This window comes from Cebus imitator, unplaced genomic scaffold (genome assembly GCF_001604975.1).
Source record: "Cebus imitator isolate Cc_AM_T3 unplaced genomic scaffold, Cebus_imitator-1.0 Scaffold56, whole genome shotgun sequence".
In the NCBI taxonomy this organism is placed as follows: domain Eukaryota; kingdom Metazoa; phylum Chordata; class Mammalia; order Primates; family Cebidae; genus Cebus; species Cebus imitator.
The window spans coordinates 137,460-160,364 of NW_016107371.1; the positions used below are offsets into that span (position 1 = coordinate 137,460).

The 22,905-nt window shown below is 41.8% G+C and overlaps 2 protein-coding genes and 1 pseudogene across 6 annotated transcripts in view; 1 reads left to right on the forward strand and 2 right to left on the reverse strand.

Moving 5' to 3' along the window:
- YWHAZ (tyrosine 3-monooxygenase/tryptophan 5-monooxygenase activation protein zeta) overlaps positions 1 to 18,665 on the reverse strand; it is a 33,160-nt gene extending 14,495 nt beyond the window's left edge. Inside the window, exons 1-3 of one of the 5 annotated variants that reach the window (XM_017528886.1) lie at positions 18,614 to 18,665; positions 17,295 to 17,490; positions 13,936 to 14,240 (exon numbers count right to left, since the gene is read on the reverse strand). In XM_017528886.1, coding sequence (XP_017384375.1) covers positions 13,936 to 14,229 — 294 coding nt within the window. In that variant the 5' untranslated portion in view covers positions 14,230 to 14,240; positions 17,295 to 17,490; positions 18,614 to 18,665. Of the gene's footprint in view, positions 1 to 13,935; positions 14,241 to 15,762; positions 16,614 to 16,820; positions 17,106 to 17,294; positions 17,494 to 18,187; positions 18,582 to 18,613 lie in introns of those variants that run through there. The other 4 variants (XM_017528887.2, XM_037738643.1, XM_017528889.2 and 1 more) reach the window with 4 other exon arrangements.
- LOC108304637 (protein S100-A11-like) lies at positions 2,471 to 3,072 on the forward strand. Its single transcript, XM_037738644.1, has one exon. It carries the CDS (start codon positions 2,586 to 2,588, stop codon positions 2,901 to 2,903), a length of 318 nt encoding a protein of 105 aa, XP_037594572.1. The 5' UTR covers positions 2,471 to 2,585; the 3' UTR covers positions 2,904 to 3,072.
- Positions 9,696 to 12,090, reverse strand: LOC108304620 (annotated as a pseudogene).
- Positions 18,666 to 22,905: the final 4,240 nt, after the last annotated feature.

Sequence of the window (22,905 nt, forward strand, 5' to 3'; positions counted from 1 at the left end):
AAAAAAAAAAAAAAAAAAAAAAAAAAAAAAGAGTGAGGTGGCACCTGCCAACATGAAGCGTAAGATTGTCAAAGTATGTATGTGAGTCCAATTTATAAAACTGAGTATATGATCCTTATTCTTTGAGGATATAATTGTTTGCTTTGCACATAAATTCCCGGGATACACAAAAGACTTAACAGAGATTGCCTCTGAGAAGGCAGGATGAGGTCCCAGCAGCTTTATTTTTTCCCTCTACATGCTATGCTCTGTAACACCTACATTCTTATTCAGAGCAAGTACAATTAAAAATAAAGATTACTAGCCTGGCCAACGTGGTGATACCCCATCTCTACTAGGAAAAAAAAATACAAAAATCAGTCGGGCATGGCAGTACACAGCTAAGTCCAGCTATTCAGGAAGCTGAGGCAAAAAAACTACCTGAATGAACCCAGGAGGCAGAGGTTGCAGTGAGCCAAGATTGCACCACTGCACTCCAGCGAGTGAGCCTCCATCTCAAAATAGATAAGTAAAATAAACAATTATGGTTTTGCACCTTTAACTTTTCACACATATATATTCTTAACCTACTTATACAGGCTCTATTAAAGGCATGTTCTACACATTTTAAGCACTCAAAAATATTAAATTCCCCACTGAATAATGTGTAACTTTAATAGCTTCATTTAAATAAAACAAATTTTAAAATGGTCTTGGAGGACATTTTACTAGCTCAAATCCTAAAAACTATTTTTCAGGGCCGGGCACAGTGGCTCACGCCTGTAATCCCAGCACTTTGGGAGGCCGAGGTGGGCGGATCACGAGGTCAGGAGATTGAGACCATCCTAGCCAACATGGTGAAACCCTGTCTCTACTAAAAATACAAAAAAAAAAAAAATTAGCTGGGTGTGGTGGTGCACACCCGTGGTCCCGGCTACTTGGGATGCTGAGGCAGGTGAATTGCTTTAACCCAGGAGGCAGAAATTGCAGTGAGTCGGTATCGTACCACTGCACTACAGCCTGTGACAGTGTGAGACTCCAACTCAAAAAAACAAACAAGCAAAACTATTTTTCAGAAAGTCTTCATTATCAAAAGTGTATCACCTTACCAAAAAACCTGACAGAAATTGAGGTTGACACTATGTTCCGTAATGAATATTCTGCTGTAAGAGACAAAACAATGTTCTACTTCTCTAAAAACCTAAGAAATTGCTCATTTAGTATAACAAGCGAGTGCTGAACTAAACATATATATATTTAGAAACAGTAGCAAAGGGGCAGGCTAAGTACCTCCAAATATGGATAAGCTCCAGGTTTCTATGTAATGAACACAGAGGAACCTAAGAAATACCCTGTGGAGAGAGCTGGAAGAGTGTGAGGTTCTAAGGCAGAGTAAACTTTGTTTAGAAGTCAAGAATCCTAGATTATGGTACTAATTCTGCAAACTCAGAGACTTGACAGGCATTTCGAATACAAAATTATGACCAGTTTCCTTTTCACCCCAATCTTCTTGTGTTTCACTATAGCATTAAAAACCTCCCTTCCAATGCCAGGAAATCTCCTCTAATGTAATCAATTTCCCACCCCACCACTAACTATCCCTTTATATTTCTTTAAATTCAAGATTGGTTTTTTTCTTAAAAGGGAATCAGAGGACTTATAGACTAAAGGTCCTTAGACCAAACCCCAAAATTATGAGCAAGAACTCAATCATTAAGTATTTGCACGTTTACCTCAGCCTTGAAGAATGGCCACCCTGCCACTGTACACTCAAACTTGCCAACTAGAACAAGAAGGTAAACAAATGAAAATAAATTTGAAAGGAAAATTACAAATTACAGAGCTGGGATCATTTTTCCCCTTTGAAGAAGCAACCTATTCAGTATGAATGGACATAGCTTATTTAAAAAGCACTTTGGCAAAGTAATTTCATTTGTAACCTCTGACAAAGTAATCATAATTATGGGGCATATATCTTAAAAAAAAAAAAATCGATGGGTACTTTGCACCATGGGGTGTGTTCAGAAGTCCTAACAGCTGTTTAAATTCAACATAATGCACCATCTAAATATACTTGGTTAAGTAACAGGACAACACCATGAGCCTCCTAATATAATACACTGAGGGTGACACCATATCACTTCCAGGAATTCTCACCAAAAACTCACAATCTAATCATTAAGAATCACCAGACAGGCCAGGTGCAGTCGCTCACGCCTTGGGAGGCCAAGGCAGGCAGACCATTTGAGGTCAGGAGTTTGAGATCAGCCTGGCCAACATGGTGAAACCCCGTCTCTACTAAAAATACAAAAATTAGCCAGGCATGGTGGCAGGCACCTGTAATCCCAGCTACTCAGGACACTGAGGAAGGAGAATCGCAACCTGGGAGTCGGAGGTTGCAAAGTGAGCCAGGATCATGCCACTACACTCCATCTTAAACACACACACACACACACACACACACACACACACACACACACCCAGACAAATCGAAGCTAAGAGACATTCTACAAAGTAACCAGCCAGTACTCTTGAAAAAGTACCAAAATCGAGACCCACACGCTGCTCCCAGCCACAGCCTCCTGCGCGCCTTGCTTAGCTCCAACATGGCAAAAATCTACAGCCCTACAGAGACTGAGCGGTGCATCGAGTCCCTGATTGCCGTTTTCCAGAAGTATGCTGGAAAGGATGGTTATAACTACACTCTCTCCAAGACGGAGTTCCTAAGCTTCATGAATACAGAACTGGCTGCCTTCACAAGGAACCAGGAGGACCCCGATGTCCTTGACCGCATGATGAAGAAACTGGACACCAACAGTGACGGGCAGCTAGATTTCTCAGAATTTCTTAATGTGACTGGTGGCCTAGCTACGGCTTGCCACGACTCCTTCCTCAAGGCTGTCCCTTCCCAGAAGTGGACCTGAGGACCCCTTAGGCCTGGCCTTCAAATCCACCCCATTTCCTTCCAGCCTTTCTGTCATCATCTCCACAGCCCACACATTATCCCCTGAGCCCAGCACACCAACCACCTCATGCAGGCCCCACCTGCAGATAATAATAAAACAATGTCCCTCTTTTAAAACATGAAAAAAAGGGAAAAAAGATAAAGTGCCAAAATCATTAAAGGCAAAGACTAAAAATCCTGATCCAGGTTAAAGGAGAGTAAGGAGGCATGTAAGCAAAACGAAAACTGTGATTCTGGATGGATTCTGGAGCAGAAATAGGATATTACAGTAAAACAATCTGTTAAATTTAATTAAGATTTATAGGTTATATAATAGTTTATCATTTATTTTTATCAACTTCTTGATTTTAATAATTATACTGTGGTTATAACATTAACATTTGGACAAAATATATGAAAAACTCTTCATACTATTTTCCAACTTCTAAATCTGAAATTATTTCAAAATGAAAAGTTCATAAATTTTAAAGAGTCCCTTTTTAATTGTCTTTATTTCTGAAAGATACCCTTTCTCATACCCTTTTTACACTTTTTTTTTTCAAATTTCCTTATATGGCTGGTATTACTTTTTTATTTAGGAGAGAAATGGTACAAAAACAATGATACATTTGTAAACAAATATTGAGCAGTAGAGAGAAAGTTTTCATCTTGTCTTGAGAGTATTTCACCAACTGGTCATAATATTACATTTAATTTGCGCAAAGATAATTAGACATTAAATGTCATTCGCAAATACCCCCAGAATATTAAAGCAAAATAATCAACCTCCAATGAGACATTTATGAATTGAAATTTGTGAACACAGTTGGGCTAACTTTGACGTGATCTCACCAAATATGTGAGTGGGAGAAAGATCAAACCTCTATAACCCATTCCTCTGTTTTAGATTGTACTGCCATGGTTCTCATTCACTACAACAAACAGAGAGATTGGGACACAGATATGCCTGCTTTCATACAAAGCATACACAACACCAGAAGTTAAAAGGTTGAAGTAGCAAGTAATTGAGGCACAAGAGCCCTCGAAAGTGATTCTCATAAAGTACAGGACTCTAAAACATAGTCTAAAACAAAAACCACTGTTTTTAATGAAATTGTTATTATGATGACTCCTCATGCCCCACCCCCACAAACCAAGTATTTTTATAGCAGAGTAAATGTCATGTTTCAATCTACAATAAGGTGATACTACATTAAGATAACTAATGCTTACTGTCTGACCTCATGTAAACAGCTGAACCTCTGAGGTGTAGTCTCTTGATCTGTTAAAATAAAAAGGCTAGACTAGATGTCCCTTGAACCCTAAAATTCAATGACTCTATGAAATTTTTGTGTACTTAAACACATTTCTATAAATTATAAAACTCCCAGCTTGTGTTATTCAATTTAAAAGCTCACAAAAATATCCCACAAATGTCATCAATAGGAAATTTAATTCCAACTCTCCAGCATAATGTAGTTCAAATTTCTAGTCTTGTACAATTCTCTTATGCCGAGATAATTTTCCTGTAATTGTTATTCTGTACAAACACTGGGCCTTTTATAATTCCTAGGCCTCTTAAAATTTTAAAAAGAAAGCATGCAAGTCATTAATCTGTCACACATTAGGGGCCCATAGATCTGAAAATTAGTCTTTTACTCCCTCTTGTGGCCAGAGTGGCTTCCATTCTTCTCTGATTTGCAACTTCCTCACTTGCTTTCAATCAACCAATCAGAAAAGTGCTACACCAAAAATGCTAATAATCAGGTGGTGTCAAGAACTAATTTATCAAGTATTTGTAGACATTTTGACTTTCAATTCTTATCTTTCTATGCAATGTGGCCTAAGAGAGTAACATTTTAAGCTATGAACAGATGTTCTATGAATAAGGTCATATATTAAAAGGAATAGAGTTGTTTGTGCCCCATCACTTAACTGAATGCATTTTTCCATTAATAATAGATGGCAAATCTGTATTTTTTAAATCAAAAAGAAATTTGACAAAGAAAGTATATTATCCCTGATGTTTAAGAACTGTTAAAGCCAGCCTAAGGTTTTATTATTAGATATAATTCCTGTTAAAAGAGTAGCTACTCCCTGGTTTTTAACCCAAAGGATGTCTGCACTAAACAATTGCTGATAGAAATCCCCAGGCTGTTCTAAAATGTTCTGTTTTTTGAAAAATCAATCGGGTGAAAGGGCTAGCAAGAAGCAGGAATAAAAACTGCTACATTAAATCAGTTTCAGAGAAGTGTCTCCCTCCAGATCATGAATGCTAGCAAAATAATCCTAGAAGGAAATCAGTTTTAAGAACATCTGAAAACAAATTTGAAATGTTACTCCTAAAGATCAAAAGTGAAATATTAACAAGTGTCAAAAATAACTTAATGAGCAGTTTTTTTTTTTTTAATTGTACTTCTAGGGTACATGTGCAGATCATGCAGGATTGTTGCATAGGTACATAGATGGCAAGGTGGTTTGCTGCCTCCACCCGCCCCCCACCACCGGTCACCTATATCTGGCATCTCTCCCCATGTTATCCCTTCCCAATCTCCCCATCCCCCTAATGAGCAGTTTTAAGTGTAAACTTAAAAACCATTGACACTCTCACTGAGGGCTTTCCTCTTCTCCCCTCCCCTAGGATCCTGGCCTGGGCTAAAGTTTCCCACAAACCAAGGCCCAATTTACCAGTATTTCCATCACAATGCTTTTTGTTGGTGGTGGTGTTTAAAACGCCTCATTTTTCATAGGACTTTTTAGCTTATATGTATGTGCACTCTATGTATTATGGATAAACTCCATCAGGGGACTATATTTATCAACCCCTTTTTAAAAAAGGCTAAAGACCAGCTTTTCCATGTTCAATGAATTTGCAGTACTGTTCCCTCTTTATTATATGTACACGTCTATTTCCCTCTCCAGACTGAATAGCAGGGGCTTTTACATTTATTTTTGTAATGCACAGGACTTATAAAATAGCAAGTCATCAAATATTAAATAAAAAAATTTTCAGCTTTTTAAAGTTCTCTTAAATTTAATCCAAACTTTATAAATCAAACCACGACAAAGTGATGTCACAGACGTACAAAAGGTAAGCAGTGTATTTGTTATTTAAGACCACCACGGGGTGTATTAACTAAACAATTTCCCCAAAACATCCTAGAGGTAGATAGTATCACTCCCATTTTGAAGATGTGGAAACAGTCACAGAGAAATTCAGTAAAACTTGTCCCAAATCACACAGTGAATCCAAAATTCATAAAGTCTGCATGGCCCGTGCTAAGTTATATCACCTCAAAGTAGGCAGTACACACTTTAGCATCCTTTACTTTTAGAAATGTTACACAGGAATATGCTTAAAGTTTTATCTCTGCTCCAATTAAAGAAAAAGAGCCTGATGATAGTCCTCCATTAGATGGCAACAATCAAAGGGAAACCAGCAAGAAAGTCATTACTCTTACAAAAAGCAGATTACTTGCTATGTCTTATTTCCAAACATCTTCCAAATAGTGCTAAAGGACTTATCAAATTGTTGAACTGAGAACTTGCTTGTTCTAGGCCAGGACTACAGCTTGCCTATAATACTACCCTCAACTGTCAATTCCACAGAATCACATTTTAAATAGGTATTTTGCATAATATTTTCATCAAGTGTCTCTTGGTTGAATGTGGTCCAAGTATGTCATTCTAAACTCTGGGCAATGTTTATTACGTTTTAAGGAGCAAAAAAATTATGAGCTGAATGTTCAGTCTTGAATCAACAATAGGTCTTTCTGAGAAAAGCAGTTGTAATTAACCACTTAGATGAGAAACATTCTGTCACCACTGGGTTTCTTGGTAATAACACTAATTTTTAAAACCTCTAGATCTCAAAAATTGTTTGCAAGTTAGAAATTAAGTGCCACTAAAAAAACGTTTCGGGGCCAGGCATGGTGGCTCATGCCTATAAACCCAGCACTTTGGGAGGCCGAGGTAGGCAGATCACCTGAGGTCAGGAGTTCAAGACCAGCCTGCCCAACATGGCGAAACCCCATCTCCACTAAAAATAGAAAAGTTAGCCGGGCATGGTGGTGGCCCCTGTAGTCCCAGCTACTTGGGAGGTTGGGGAGGGAGAATCAATTAAACCTGGGACATGGAGGTTGCAGTGAGGTGAGATCTTGCCACTGGACGACAGGGAGAGACTCCTGTCTCAGAAGAAAACAAAAAAACAATGACGACAAAAAACAAAAAATGTTTCTAACTTCCCAACTCAAAATTTGGGTTATTTTATTAGATAACCCAAATAAAATACGAATACAACAAAAACTGGGGACTCCCTGCAAACTTAATGCAATAATCTTTCTTAGATTTTAAAGTTCAACACATGCATACAGGCCAACCCATTAAGGAAATCTTTATATTGGTCTGTTTAACTCTATGGATTAATACTTGGCTGAAACTATCCTTATATTCTTTTACCTATTACCACTGTAAGCACATTTTTTATTTGTGGGAGAAAGGAAGGCTCACAACAAATTCTGTCAATAGAAATCCACAAGAGCTTACATGATGAAACTTTTTAAATAACCTATCCAACATAAATAAAAGGGCAGGTGTTAACAAAATGATCTGACTGATATCAAGTCAGCTATATACATCCACGTTGCTTTGGTGTCTAAAAATCCACATTAGTGTAAAATAAAAAGAATGGCAATAGAAAAAAAATTAGTGAAATCTGCCAATATGTAAACCTCTATTCTACGCTACCCTACTACTTCCATCTCATTATACCTTACCAGAAAACACAAAACTAAATCAATGACAACTGCTAACGCACAGTAACTTTTACCGATACAAGTTTTTCATAATTACAGGAATTAGTGAACAAGGAAATTAATAGGGAACAAGGAAATTACCTGTTACATAGAAATACACATAATAAAAAAGATAGAACTGCTGATATGGTGGCCAAGCACACCATTCTTCCCACACCAAAATTTAAATTTGTGCCATCTAAATATATCTAAGCATATATTCCTTCAGTGTACTTTACAAATAAACATTTTCAAGGAGAATGAAAGAATAGAGCCAATCCTCTGATGTTGGAAGACAGATAATCAAGATTAAAATAGGTTCTAACTCAGAGAAATGAAGCAGAAACCCTCAGGCCATAAAGATGGTAATTAGCAATAGTATTTATCAAGGACAGTGAGAAGACCAAACTAAAGCTAAAAGCCTCTTGCAGGGAATTTTGGCAAGGATCAAGCAAATAGATGGAATAAAATCAGCGTTTTAGAAAGATTAGAATAAGAAATATATGCAACATAGTCCAAGTGAATGACCACGAGTAGCAGTAAAAAGATGTTTATTATTTAGCTTTTGTCCATTAAAAGTACATCAAGTTATCCTTATAGTATCATTTTCTTATTTGGCAACATGCACTTTTCTGACTGTAATCCTGGGAACTATACGATTCAGCATTAATGTAAAAGATTGGGAACCAATGATCTGGGAAATATCAACAGCTTGTAATCTGAAAATAAAGTCAAAGCTGAGCAGAACAAATGTCATGTGATTAAGTCTAGAAAAATGCTAAAATTGGATAGTTATAAAGGACAGTCAGTTTCAAAAGGAAGAGGAACTCTGGCTTTGAGTATACTGGAACTGACAGCAGTTCTAAGTCCCCTAAAACCTTGAGTAGTGTTTATTCTCAATGTAAAACTGTCAGAGTAAAGCAAAAGCTATGGAAACTAGGATGAAATCACAATAGGGAACCCAGGAATTCTACCAAAAAAAATTCTAAGAGGATGATTAGAATTTCAATAAACAATATGCTAAGTTTTAAAACTTACTTTATATCAGGACATCCATCATTTTTGCTTAAAAATTCTCTCTCACACACACACTTCAATATAAATATGCCAAGAATAACTTACTTTGGAATCAAAGATTTGTGAAATTAATCCAAATAATCCAATGACATTTAATTCAGTATTATAAAGGCAGACCTAGTTTCCCTTCCTATCAAACAGCAAATGCCTCTACCTGGCCATTTCCCTGCCTTTATTTTCAGGATTTCCACTTCATATACCTCAGACTTTTTATATTTGTACAAAATATGTCACTGGGTGTGGCACTTCACATTAAAAAAAATACTGAACTTTATTACCAAAGACACTGTCCAATTTTTTCCTTCCTGAGACCACAACATGAATTCTTTATACTTTGAAACATACCAAAACCACGAAGAGATTTAAATATACAGTATATCTTAATAAAATAGTAACAATAGATATAACACTATAGAATTCTTTGGAGAAGCCCTATTCCAATGAGCTGCCTAGTGATTTTCATCTTAAAAACTAATCTACATAGCAGTTTTTAAAGCCCAAGGCATGTAATAATATATTCAAACTAAGAGAGACCCAAAAGCTGCTTGCTTTCTTATTTAATAGCAGTTCTGTGGGCTGGAGATACAATCAATGCCCCATAACCACACCTTAAAATTGCCCTGAGCAAATAAAAATGTAGAGCGGCAATAAAACAGAACTCAAATTAACAGAATCACTATTAAGGTTACTCAACTGCAGTTGCCAACTGTTATATTAGACACACAATTTTACACTGCTTCCTCTCCTAGACATCCAATAAAGTCATTCTTCGCAGATAGCAGATTTTAAATTTTAAAATAAAATTTTGAAAATCTGAGGGTTGACATGGACCTTCCGCCCAGAAAAATACACAATTTTAAAGGCTTCTTAATCTTTTTTTTTCTTTAACAGTTTATTATAATTTATTTTATATAACAATCTAGGAAATGTTTGCAGCCATCAGCAGTTCAAGTCCAATTTCAGGTGCAACTGGGAATTCGGGAATCTCGGTGGAGCTGTTAGTGTAGTGAACCTTGTACATAAAACACATGCATACTTTTGATAGCACATGTGAAGGTATCTCTCTGAAACTGACCTCTGGTTTCATTCTCAGCAAACTGACCTGGGCCACTCAACATGGCTTTTATCATGCCTGATGTTAATGCATGTTCTCCTTTTACAATAAATTCATGGCCATCAGATGATATCAATTTAACATACGGCATCAGTGCCTTCACAGCCACCATAGATAGGTTTTCTCCTCTCCATCCATTTTGTTCTTATGAAATTCTACTTTGCTTCCCCAGGAACTTTAGTAGTTTCCTGGAGCTCCATTTCCGCCCAGGCTGAGACTCACTCGTCACCCCCACAGCCAACGCAGCCGTCACCCCCACAGCCAACACAGCCGGGTCCCCCCAAACTGCCACAGCCCCTATTCCAGGGCTGACTCCCCACCCCCAGCTGCCTGCTCCTGTGGGTTCTGGGGCAGTCGGAAGAAACCAATCTTCTAAATCCCATTCATGGACTATGATTTAATGAGACCCCTGCACTGCTATTACAGGCAGGCTCACACTTTTAAACAGAACAGAAAAGCTGAGATAAACAGGACACAGAAGGTAGTCGAGGTGCTTTACCTGACTCTCACTCCCTACAACCCTGTGGGATGAGTATTATTCCTATTTAATTGAGCTCAGTTTTCTCAAAGGGACTAAGTGATTTCCTCAGGCCATGCATCTATTAAATGGTAAAACTAGTTTGACTCAAAATCTTGAGCTCTATTATTCACCTCGACATACTTCTTTTGAGTTTGAAATAGGCCTCCGAGACTTTATTTCCTTGGTGTTCACTTCATCATGTGTAAGTTAAAAACTACTCAATTTTTGGCTGCCATCTTTCAGGTTTAAAGAGGTACCAGTGTTGAGTCCCTCCCCAACTACCAAGAGAGCTTTTGTCTAAGCATCTGGCAGGAAAGGCAGATTGCATTAGTTCACATTGCAGTTTCAAATTAACACATGGAAGAGAAGAACCCCAAGTTCGTTTACATAATGAAAAGTCCACAATGTGAAGAACATGCCAGTGACCACTTCCCATGGTAATACTCTACTAACTCTCGTAAAAAGCAACATGGTCCCAGCTCTTTGCTTATTAAACAATTAATAAATACAGGTAACCAGAATGGGTTACACCACAGCTCTTCAGAAAAACTCAGAAGCTCTTCAAAAAAAATTCAGAACTTTGGACATTAGTTGCTTTTTGTAGAAGAAAGAGTGTATTTTCGTAGCTATTATAAAATAGGTACTCGATATAAAAAAGCTGGTTATCACTAATGCCACCAGCCAATACTGTTAATCCTGCAAAGAAATAACCTGCTTATTTTTCTCAAATTAAAAAAAATATATATCAAAGCTCAGAAAAGGCTGGAGTAATAAAAAATTATATCAATTTTTTATTACTCCAGACTTTTGAGCTTTGATATATAAAAAATTATATCAATTTTTTATCATGTAAGATCTTAAAAATATAATTAAAACATTTTTACTAATCATTAAGTACAATGGTTTGAAAACTTTTTCCAATAGAAACACCAGTTCTGCTACATTTTATTCTTCCACTTCACTAGAAAGGGGAAAAGGAATTTTATGCAAGATGTTGCCAGAGTCAACGTGACCTCTTTGAAAAAGATGGTAGGAAAAAGAAGCCTACTATCTGTAAATATCAAATTTTCCCAAGCAGAAAAAAGAAAAAGCCAGGGAAATTTTGCAGTGCTGCTGACCTAATTCTATCCTTTTTCTCAAAAGAAGCCTTTATGCTTAACAAATATTTGAGCATCTACTACACGTTATGAGTATGCAAAGATCACTAATATTCTTAACAAAAGACTACGGCAGGAAGCAAATGCTTGCTTAGAATTCTCTTTGAAGCCATTTGTGTAATAAAGGAATTAAACTCTCATTCATCCAAACTTTCAAAGCGTAAATGCCATTTAACCTTTTAGAGAAGCCAGTGCTATTCTGGAGGGTAACAACCTGAGTAGGAACAAGAATCAACCTCCTTAATAACCCTAACAAAAAGAAGCTATTAATATTAAGAGATTATCTTGTCATTCTCACCTACTGGTTCTATGCAAAAAAATTTTCTTGATAAGGAAACCAAAGGGAAGCATAGTTAAAACTGCTACAAGTTGGGCCAAGTGCGATAGCTCACGCCTGTAATCCCAGCACTTTGGGAGGCCAAGGTGGGTGGATCACCTGAGGTCAGGAGTTCCAGACCAGCCTGGCTGACATAGTGAAACCTGTGTCTACTAAAAATACAAAAAATTAGCTGGGCGTGGTTGCATGTGTCTGTAATCCCAGCTACTCAGGAGGCTGAGGCAGGAGAATTGTTTGAACTGGAACCTGGGAGGCAGAGGTTGCAGTGAGCCAAGATCATGCCATTGCGCTCCAGTCTGGGCGACAAGTGCAAAACTGTCTCAAAAAACAAAAACAAAAACAAAAACAAAAAAACCTGCTGTAAGTCTTTTCCTAGGAAAAGACAATGACAGGAACTTTTATACTTTGCATATGGAAAGCATGCACATACCTACCTGGTATTGCAAATAAGCATGTTAGTAAAAAGTCAATGTTACTTACATTCCTTTTTTTCCTAAAATTGACTTTTGTTTAAAGAGAAATTTTAACTTGTAACACATCCTTTGAAGCCAAAATAAAAACTTTTTGATCAGGTGTAATTGGGGAAGACACACCAGGCTGAACAAAAACTTAGTTATACGTACACAGATACTAGTTAGTAAGGACAGCAGGAAAAAACCCAATACATTTTTTATTATAGAAAAAAATCATATTTTCAAATTTTAAATATTCTTATTACCTTAGCAAAATCACAAGAAAGGCATTTGTTACCTGGCCTCAATAAAAGCATGATATTCTGTTTTTCAACTTAGATATAAATAGCTATCATTGTAAAGGTTTCAATAAGCAAAAAACAAAAAGATACCCCCAAGACAGATGTCTCATGAGTTTGTGACTGGGAACTCAAATAAGCACTTAAAAAAAAAAAATCACTATTCTTTAAAAAGACAGTGTGAAGTAAATACCATTTGAGAAAAATACAGTTTAGGAACTAATGCTATTCCATTAGTAGATACAAGTGTAAAGAAATGATAGTATCATCACAACTTTAACAAAAACCTCAAACCCACAACCACATCAGGTATTATCCTATTACTCATTATAGTAATTCTTCCATAAACAAGGTTCATATAGTAAGTAACACACCTGGATTTCCATACTGAGTCCCAGATTCAGTAACCTGTCCAGAAAAATTGAAATGCTGTCCCTCTTTGTGTATCAGAGCCCTGCCATACTGGTAAGGGTAACCACTTAGTAAAACCACTTTAAACATTATTCCAAAAACTGCCAGCTTGGTTGGATTTTCTAATAGTTTATCCTCAAATTTAAACTATTCTTGATCAAAAAGCCTTGCTTTTGTATGACAGATTAAAATTAACCAAAATTTAGTTTAATTCTTTTAAGTACAGTGCTTCAACACAGTTAAGTACTGAATACTTAAAATACTTGATTGAAACTGGAAAGTCAAGCTTTGAGTTATCCATAACCTTTCATCATGGTTGTTGAGTATTCAAAATTTACTTTCAACAATTCAATGCAGGAAGAGGCTTCATAGTTGTGAGGCCAGTTTTCTGCATGGCTGACTCATTACATTAACATTATAGCGGCTAATCCAAAGAGAACTATTTCTACAATGAGTATCCTATTACATCTCTCTTACATAAAATATGCAAAATCCCTTTATCCATAGATGTACATTTAAGATAATCAGCTACAGAGCTACTACAAATATTCTAACCATAAGAAAAACAGTAATACTATTAGTTTATCTTTTCAATTAATATAAAATAGAATACTAAAGTCTATTATTTTTAACAAAACAACTGTTTCATAATCATTGTTGCAATTATTCTACATAAACATATCTATAATTGTATTAATATCTTTTTAGTCATGACACCATGAAGACTTCTAAATTTGCAACACACAATGTTAGAAGGAAAAGAAAAATCAAAGAAAAAGTTGAGAGTAATGTAACTGATACTCATAGGACCCCTACAGTATAATGAAGCCAGACTGAATGGGTAATTCTCACCAGTACATCATTGCAGATATCTCTTAGCTCCGTCTCAATTTTCTCTCTGTATTCTCGAGCCATCTGCTGTTTTTTCTCAGCACCTTCCGTCTTTTGTTCAATACTTGAGACGACCCTCCAAGATGACCTACGGGCTCCTACAACATTTTTATAAGCAACTGAGAGAAGATTCCTCTCCTCATTGGATAATTCAGCTCCTTGCTCAGTTACAGACTTCATGCAGGCTGCCATGTCATCATATCGCTCAGCCTGCTCGGCCAGTTTGGCCTTCTGAACCAGCTCATTTTTATCCATGACTGAATGTTCTGCAGGGGGGAAAAAAGGAGTATTTAAAATTTTTCCCATCAAAATAAAGAGAGTCAAAATTATACCTGTGGTAAGTAAGCCTTATTAAAACCTGAAACACAATTGCCTGTGGAAGATTGTTCACATGATTAAAATGCAGCATCACAAAAGGATAGTCAGAAAAGGGAAAAAAATTTTAGCATACTCAGCATCAGAGGTAAACTTACAGCCATTAACAACATCAGTGTAGCAAAACTAAAATTTCATTATCTCATTTCAATTCAGAAGATCCACATCTCACATAAGGTCAAAAGCACTTCAAAAAGCTGCCTTAAAATTTACCGCCCTAATCTTACTTGACCAAAATCTCAACTCAATTCCAATACCACTAAGTGATACAAAATTAAGCAGCTTTTCTTCCTTTTGTAAACGCACTGCTTACAGAACATCTGGATTCCTATCATACTTCCAGAATCATAATTCATGTCAGTTTAATGTAATTCATGTTTTTACTTTCATAACAAGGAGTGATTAAATTTTAGTTTTACCCTCACTCCAAATCTACTAGATCTCTGCAACATTTGCCAGCCGATCATAGCATAACAATTTGGGGGAGGAATAGCCAAACTGCTTGTTCTCAGATATTTTTAGTGTAAAGCCACCACAAAGGACCAACATCTAACTAACCCTAATGCTTCAACTCTTTATCGTGTTGTATGTCCACATGCTTTAAAAATACCCACGAGTCATGGCCCTTCAACTCCTACTGTGAGTACTAAAATACATCACATTGGAAGTACTTAATTTACAAGTGTTTCCAATGTCATGGCTCCAGTTGCAATGTGTAAGTGCCGCATTTTGCTTCCAGCCGTCAACGTCACAATAATTGGATGTTATCACTCAAGCTGTCCTTTACCGTGACTACCCCCTAATTCTTTTTCCCTCGCACTTATAGTTTCCTAGACCTTTTCAATTTACCTCAGCTACATTTTTCTGGAAAGACATCCTTTTCGAAGTTGTTAAACAGCACAAAGATACTAATCCACACGGTGAGACCACAGAAAACGACTTTAGAGGAAAATATACACATGAAGTGTATCTTTTAAATTAGAAGGTGAACAGAAGAGCTATTATCACCCACCCACCTTGGGAGCTGACTCCCCAATATTAATTATCTTTTACCTTCCCAGGGAAATCCCACAATACTTTTTTAACCAAATGAGAGAACATGTCCTCACATTTTAAGCAAGTAACTAGCTAATCTGGATGCAAGGTATTGGCTCACACATAAACTATTTAACCTTTATGACGACATGGTTTTCCTCAGATCTCTATATTATTAATTTTTCGCTTAAGAACTGAGAAACGCTCTCTGGTTAATTCTGCTTCTAACGAAAAATGATTTAAAACCAGTACAAAGGATTCTCTCCCCCACCACTTGGGTACAAGAGGAAGTGGATAAGGTTTCTCACACAGTAACGATTGCTCCAAGGCCTCGCCTCTACACTGCGGGCGGACTCACCGCACCCATTTAACCCTTACCTGACTTGAGACGTCGGTTAGGGTGAAAAGAAAGCGGACAGACCCGGACTTTAAAGAGCAAATCCTCCGGTCCGCGTATCCGCAACCACCCCCCTCCAGGCTCCGCCCAAGCCCGAGCCTCCGCTCAAGTCCCCGACTCTCCTCCTTTGTCATGGCGGATCTATGTCAGGGAGCCCAACCTACTGCTGAGTGTTAATTCCCCCCCCCCAGCCGGAGCCAGGGGGAGGAGCAGCCCGCGCCCCCGCCCCCGCTCAAGCCGTGGGGGGAGCGAAGCCGCCCGACCCCGGGGCAGAGACTACAGAGACGCCCGCAGAAGCGGAACCACTACCAGCCCCGTCGCGGACACACCCCGCTCTCCCACCCAGCGCTTTCCCCGCCACCGATTAGCGCCAGTGCCTGCGTACACCGTCTCTAAGGGCCCGACAGCTGCAGGTGGGGGAGGGGACGAGAGCCACACCCAGCCGAGCGGGCCACCAGCGGCAGCTTTGCTCATGCTTACCCGCCCCCAAAGCAGGATGTGCGTCCCCAAAGCGGCGGAGGGACCCTCCAGTTCTAGTTGCTCCAGCACGAGAGCAAATCGCGGGATCCCCACCCCGCTCTCTACCGCATCCTGGGCTCACAGCGCCAGTCCGCGCCTTCCCTGACGGTTCATAAGGAGGAAAGAAAGTCAGCCCCATCCCCCACCCCCACCAAGAAAATTCAAGCCCTCTCCCCCACCGCGGAGCCCAGGAAATTCAGCTCTAGGTCCCAGGCGAGCCCCACCCCAAAACCTCACCCCGCGGTGGGCTCCCCTTCCGCCGGCTCGTGGCCTCGCCCGGTTCTACTGGCGGGCGCCGCCGGGCCGGCCCTGGGCTCCGATCAGCTCTCGGCCAGGCCCTTCCCTCCCGCCTGTGTCCCCGAGGCCCCCCGCCCCTCCCCGCCGCGCTGCCGCCTCCCGGGGTGGGGGAGGGCCGGGTCCCGCCACCGCAGCGCCCAGCGCGGAGGCTGCGCGAGGGGGAGGGAAAGCGGGGGAGGGGAAGGAAAGGGCAGCAGAGGAAGAGGAGAGGAGGCGGCCTCACCTGCGCCACTGCGATGCCCGCCGCCGCCGTCGCCGAGTCATTATCTCGGGCGGAAGCGAGAAGGGCAGCGAGGGAGGGGGTAGGAGCCCGCAGAAACAAGGGTGGGGACGAATCGCGGCCGGCGGCGCCCCGGCCATCCCTCGTCCACCTTCGGGAGCAGGCGACGGGGGATCCCTGGGGATCTCACGTGTGGGCGCCCTCCCCACCCCCGGGAGCGGAACGGGGGAGCCAGCACCGATCGGGGCCGGGGCGTCGATACGGAAACAAGGAGAGGGAGGCGGCCGCTAGCCGCCCGCCCGAGCCCAGCGGAAAAGGAGCCGCCGCCCGTGTCTGCTGAAGAGACTCCGCCTCAGCCCGGCGCCGCCACAGTGGGGCGAGCGGGTTTGAGGGGACAGGGTGAGGACGGCTCCCACGCGTTCGGAAGGCTGGCCTGAGACAGGAGGAGCGGGGAGCGGCGGCGGCCGGGTTCCTCACCTGTGTCCGGAGTGGGTGGTGGCGGCGGACGGACAGGGGCTCAGCAGTCTCTGGGCGGCGGCGGCAGCAGCGGCGAGGCTGAGACTCTGTCCCTGGATCTCGCTGCTCACAGGCTACAGCGGCTCCGCAGACACGGGGTTTCCTCCAATCACCAGCCCCGGCAGCAGGGGCACCACACGCACGATGACGTCAAACGCTGCTATGGCAACCGTTGATTAGTGCCCACAGCGATCGGGGCCCCGCGCAACCGCCGCTCCCCGGCGCGCGTCCTGCCCGCCCGCGCTGGAGGGCGAGCGGAGGAGCGTGCGTCCTCGCCCGCTACCCCGACTCCCCCACCCGGCTCGGCTCCCAGCTCCTCTATGCTTGTCTGGAGTGCACCTAGGCGGGAAGCTGCTTTTTTTCTTTTCCTCCCCAACGCAAATCCCCCCACTCCTCGCCTTCCCCTTAGGTCCCCGACGCCCTCTTGCCTGCAGCCTTCACCGGCCCACTCTACCTCTAGGCCTGCGGGAAGGCAGCTGTCTCCCTACCCCTACCCCCACCTTAGCTTTCGCTCAGCCGGTCTGCGCTTGCGCCAGTCACTCTGGAAGGGGCTACCGTTCAGCAACATCCGGGACCTTTCACATCCCCCACCCCCCCCTCCCCGAGGCCCGGCCCGCCCCGCCCTCCGTGCTTCGTGGTGGTCACTGTCCCAGGGCCGTCTCGGGGCAGGATGACGAGGGTGGGTCGGCGGCTCCGGCATTGTGATCAGGACTTGCAGGGTGGGGGCCCTGGGGCGAGGGCAGGGCGCGGTCGCAAGGCAAGGGAGGGTTGTGTGTGGTGCGCTCTCCTTCCCTGGCGGAGTCGACCAGGGGGCGCGGCCGCTCGCGGCTTGCCTTCTGCCGCCGCAGCTTTACCTGCTGGCTCGGGGGAAGCGGCCCTAGACCTTTTATGGCTCGGAAACCGGAGTGAGGCATCCAGCCCCAGGAGTGTGGCTGAGTGATGGGGAGGTGTTCCAATCGGGAGCTCGGGATCTGCGCTTGGTGACAGCGCGAGGGGACAATGGGTGGGCACCGAGACGGGGGCGAGGTGGGCCGGGCCGGGCGGAGCTGGCGGGAGGTCAGGCCTGGAAGGAGGCGCGGCCGGTTTAGCCAGAGTTCGGAGGGGAAAGGACAGCCTTCTCTGGCGGGGGGCTGGAGCTGGTCCTGGCAGACCTGACCGGGAGACAGGCAGTCAGGCGTGACCGCACGGGCCCGTTTCTCATAGGCTAGGTTTTCCTACCCAAATAAAGCTTTCACGTGAAGACCTCACACTGCAGTGATTTAACACACGACGATCATTACCTTTTTGTCTTCTAAAAGCAAGGTTTGAGGGACGTCGTGGTTCCCAGGGCCCCAGCTGGCGGTGGTAGTGGGCCACAGGCCGGGTGATGAGCGGGGACGGAGCCCGGAAGAGGGGGAAGGAGAAGGGCGGAAATTGCAGGTGCCTGAACCGGTAGGGCCTCCGCCCAGTTGACAAGGAAGTTCAGAAACATTCACAGTGTGATCTCTGCCCTTTCCCTCTTTAAACGTGTTCGGGCTAAGAAAAGACTAGTGCTGGATGACCTGCAAAACCACTTGCAACAGTCATGGGAAGTGTATGGTGTTAGCAATGAGAGGGCTTGAAACTCTTCATTTTACCCTTATATAAACTCCCCATTGATGCTTCCAGCATATCTTTTTTGAGCTGACCAAAGAGCCTCAGTTCAGCCTCAAGCTCTCTATATAATTTAGTTTCTCGGTAGTAGAAATGAAATGATTGAGCCCTCAGCCTCACTCTTCCATTTCACTGTCTTTCCTACATAATACAGTGGACCACAAGGCTGGTATACAAATTACTTTTTGCTTGACATGACAGCTAGCATTTAGCTAGGAAAGACTAGAAAGAGAGTTTCCAGTGACCAGTTCACTTCCAGTAGGTTTTGTGTTGTTTTTCACAAGTTCCCAAATCAGTGTAGAGTCATGGTAGATTAAATGGATGAACAAATTGGACTTTTATTTCTGAGAGGTTGGAGTCAACTAGTTTTGACTCCCAAGTAAATTATTTTAGGGCCTGACTCACTTAAAATGACTAATATTTCAAAAGCTATTTTTTTACAGTTGTTTCCAGTTTTGTTGTAGGCACCAGAAATTTGACAAAGGATACTAAGTTAATTGTTTTCTAAAATGGAAATTCATGTTTCCTTAATGTCTCAAATATATGTCTATGTAGAATATATGCCTTTTGTTTTAGAGAAGTTAAAGGGTTTTTCTGTATAAATAAATTGTGGATTTACTTTAGGAAACAGCTAAGTTAGGCTTTTGCCTCATGCTTTAATAGCAAGGTTTTTTGTTGTTGTTGTTGTTTTGTTTTTTGTGACAGTCTCACTCTGTTGCCCAAACTGGAATGCAGTGGCCTCATCTTGGCTCACTACAACCTCTGCCTCCCCGTTCAAGCGATTCTTCTGCCTCATCCCTGCAAGTAGCTGGGATTACAGGCGTCTGCCACTACTCCCAGCTAATTTTTTGTATTTTTAGTAGAGACAGGGTTTCACTATGTTGGCCAGGCTGGTCTCGAACTCTTGACCTCGTGAGCCACCTGCCTCAGCCTCCCAAAGTTGTGGGATTATAGGCGTGAGCCACTGCGCCCGGCCAGCAAGGCATTTTTTAGTGCAACAATAGGTACTGTTAGGTTTTACATGCTTAAGTCAACGTGTCCACACAATAAAGCTATAACAAAGCTGCAAGAAAGGAACGGGATATTATGAAAGCCCTGAGGAGAAGGTATTTTGAGAAATAAGGAATAACCTATGACACACAGAGCAGAATAAATAGAACCTGTGAACTCTGGGAAAGTTGCTGGAGACTTTCACTAACACCCTGACCTGTTTAATTTTCTTCGATGCACAACTCTTACCTCAGTCAAGTTGGTTAACCTCTCTATGCTTTTATAGCCATGGCAGTAAAATACTGGCAATAAAATCACTTAACTCATTAGGTGATGCTGAGGAATAAACGAATATACACATATGTATATTTCTTACACAGAGTAACCCAGCTACTATTATTCACTTGTAAATGGATATATCTGACTGATATCTCTAGTGTCCAAAGAATTGTAAAGATAAAATGAAACCATTCTTTTTGATTTTTAGGAAACTTCAGTACCAGAAAGAAACCATATTTTTCAAGTATCTTCTAGAAGTAGAAATGCCTATTTGTGCTTCTTAGTACTAATGAGACAGGAGTGATGAGAGTGAATACTGATTCCTCTATATGGGACTGTGATGATCTCTTCAGAGCTATACATCAGTGTATAATGCTATACATTAAAATGAGAAAGAGGCCAGGCACGGTGGTTCACTCTTGTAATCCCAGCAGTTTGGGAGGCTGAGGCAGGCAGATGGCTTGAGCCCAGGAGTTCGAGACCAGCCTGGGCAACATGGCAAAACCCCCCTTCTCTACAAAAAACACAAAAAGTAGCTGCGCATGGTGGCATGTGCCTGCAGTCCCAGCTACTGGGGAAGCTGAGGTGGGACAATGATTTGAGCGGACTCTATTGATGATGTGGCTGTTATATGATATTTTAAGTTATAATCACAATTTAGTTAGGGTATAATTTCACGTCAACGTTGTGTTTTATTTGGAGAAATGCAGCATAGTGCAGAAGGTCTTGCAGCAGAACAGAGACTAAATCTTGGTTTGTCATTCAGAAGAACTGCATGACCTTAGGTTTCTGAATTGGATATACTAATTTCCAATCTTATTAGGTTGTTGCAGTTATTTTGTGAGAAAGTAAGGAAAGGGCTACTGACATGTAGTGCACCAGATCATGCTTATCTGTTGTTGAAATAATCTGCAGTTACTGGCAGAGACAAGCTAGCTATTCACCAAACCCATTTTTCTCCTCTTGCTGCCACAGTTGGACTCCATTGCCCATCTCCTTTGCAATTACATGTGGCCATGTTACTGAGTGCTAGCTAATGGGATATGACGGCAGTCGTGTGCTCCACTTGCAGGCCTGGTCCATCAAAACCTCCCTGTTTGAATGTTCATTCCATCCCTGTTTTGCTGGATGAATGGAGAGGATTCCCAGACCCTAGAGGAGGGTGAGATGTTAAAATGAAGACAGCCTGGGTCCCTGGAAACCTATGAAAGCCTGCCTCAATCATCTTGGAGTTTGAGGGATAACTTCTATTTTTAGGACACTGTAATTGAGATTTTATCTGTTAAAACAGCTAGCACTGTAATATCTGTGAAAGTCACTGGCAAATCTAAAATATGGGAAACATTTTTTTTTTAAAGGAAAAAAATAAAAGGGGAGGAAAAATGAGAGGACGAAGAGGGTAACTGATCTTTCAATAAATGACAGTTGAAGGAAATACAGGCCAAGTGCAGTGGCTCATGCTTGTAATCCCAGGTCTCTGGGAGGCTGAGGCAGATGTATTGCTTGAGCCCATGAGTTGGAGACCAGCCTGGGCAACGTGGTGAAACCCCGTCAGTACAGAAAATACATAAAATTAGCTGGGTGTGTGTGCGCCTGTAATACCAGCTACTTGGGAGGCTGAGGCAGGAGGATTGATCACTTGAGCCTGGGAGGTCGAGGCTGTAGTGAGCTGTGATAACATCACTGCACTCCAGCCTGGGTGACAGAGTGAGACCTGGCCTCAGAAAAAGAAAAGAATAATATAAATATTCTCAACTATTCTGTTGACTTCTAGAATGACCTTAGAAAAGTAACATTTCCTCACTTAATTTTTTTTTTAAATTTGAGATGGAGTCTTGCTCTGTCGCCTAGGCTAAAGTACAGTGCCATGATCTCAGCTTGCTGCAACCTCCGCCTCCTGGGTTCAAGCAATTCTCCTGGCTCAGCCTCCCAAGTAGTTGGGATTACAGGAGCCCACCACCGCACCCAGCTAATTTTTGTATTTTTAGTAGAGACAGGGTTTCAGCATGTTGGCCAGGCTGGTCTTGAACTCCTGACCTTGTTCCACCCTCCTCAGCCTCCCAAAGTGCTAGGATTACAGGCATGAGCCACCATGTCTGGCCAATTCTTAATCTATTTAATAGTGTTACTATACTTTTTATTTGATGTCATCTTCTATGTTAACCTTATTTTTCTTAAAAAAAAGAAAAAAGTGTTTTAAACCCATACCTATTAACTTTATTCCTACATTGCAGACTCTAGCCCTCTGTTCTATGGTACTTTCATGACAGACTGCTTTTATAAAACAAGAAAGCCATGCTATGGGAGGATTGCTTGAGCCCAGAAGTTCTGGACTATAGTGTGCTATACTATCTGGGTGTCTGCACTACGTTTAGCTTTAACATGATGACCTCCTGGGAGCGGGGGACCACCAGGTTGCCTGAGGAGGAGTGAAATTGTGCAGATCAGAAATGGAACAGATCCATGCTCTTGTGCTAATCAGTAGTGGCATCATGCCTATGAATAGCCACTGCACTCCAGCCTGGGCAACGTAGTAAGACCTTGTCTCTTTAGAAAAAAAGAAAAATGAAAGCTATGCTGACTGTGAGATCTCATTTCATACATGTCATGAAGCGTTTAATGTGGACTCATTGGTCAGAGATTATGCTAGTTGTTGGTGATAAGGTTGAAT

Excerpts from the sequence above, each read along its gene's own strand:
- LOC108304637 (XM_037738644.1), top strand. The coding sequence starts at position 2,586 with ATGGCAAAAATCTACAGCCCTACAGAGACTGAGCGGTGCATCGAGTCC.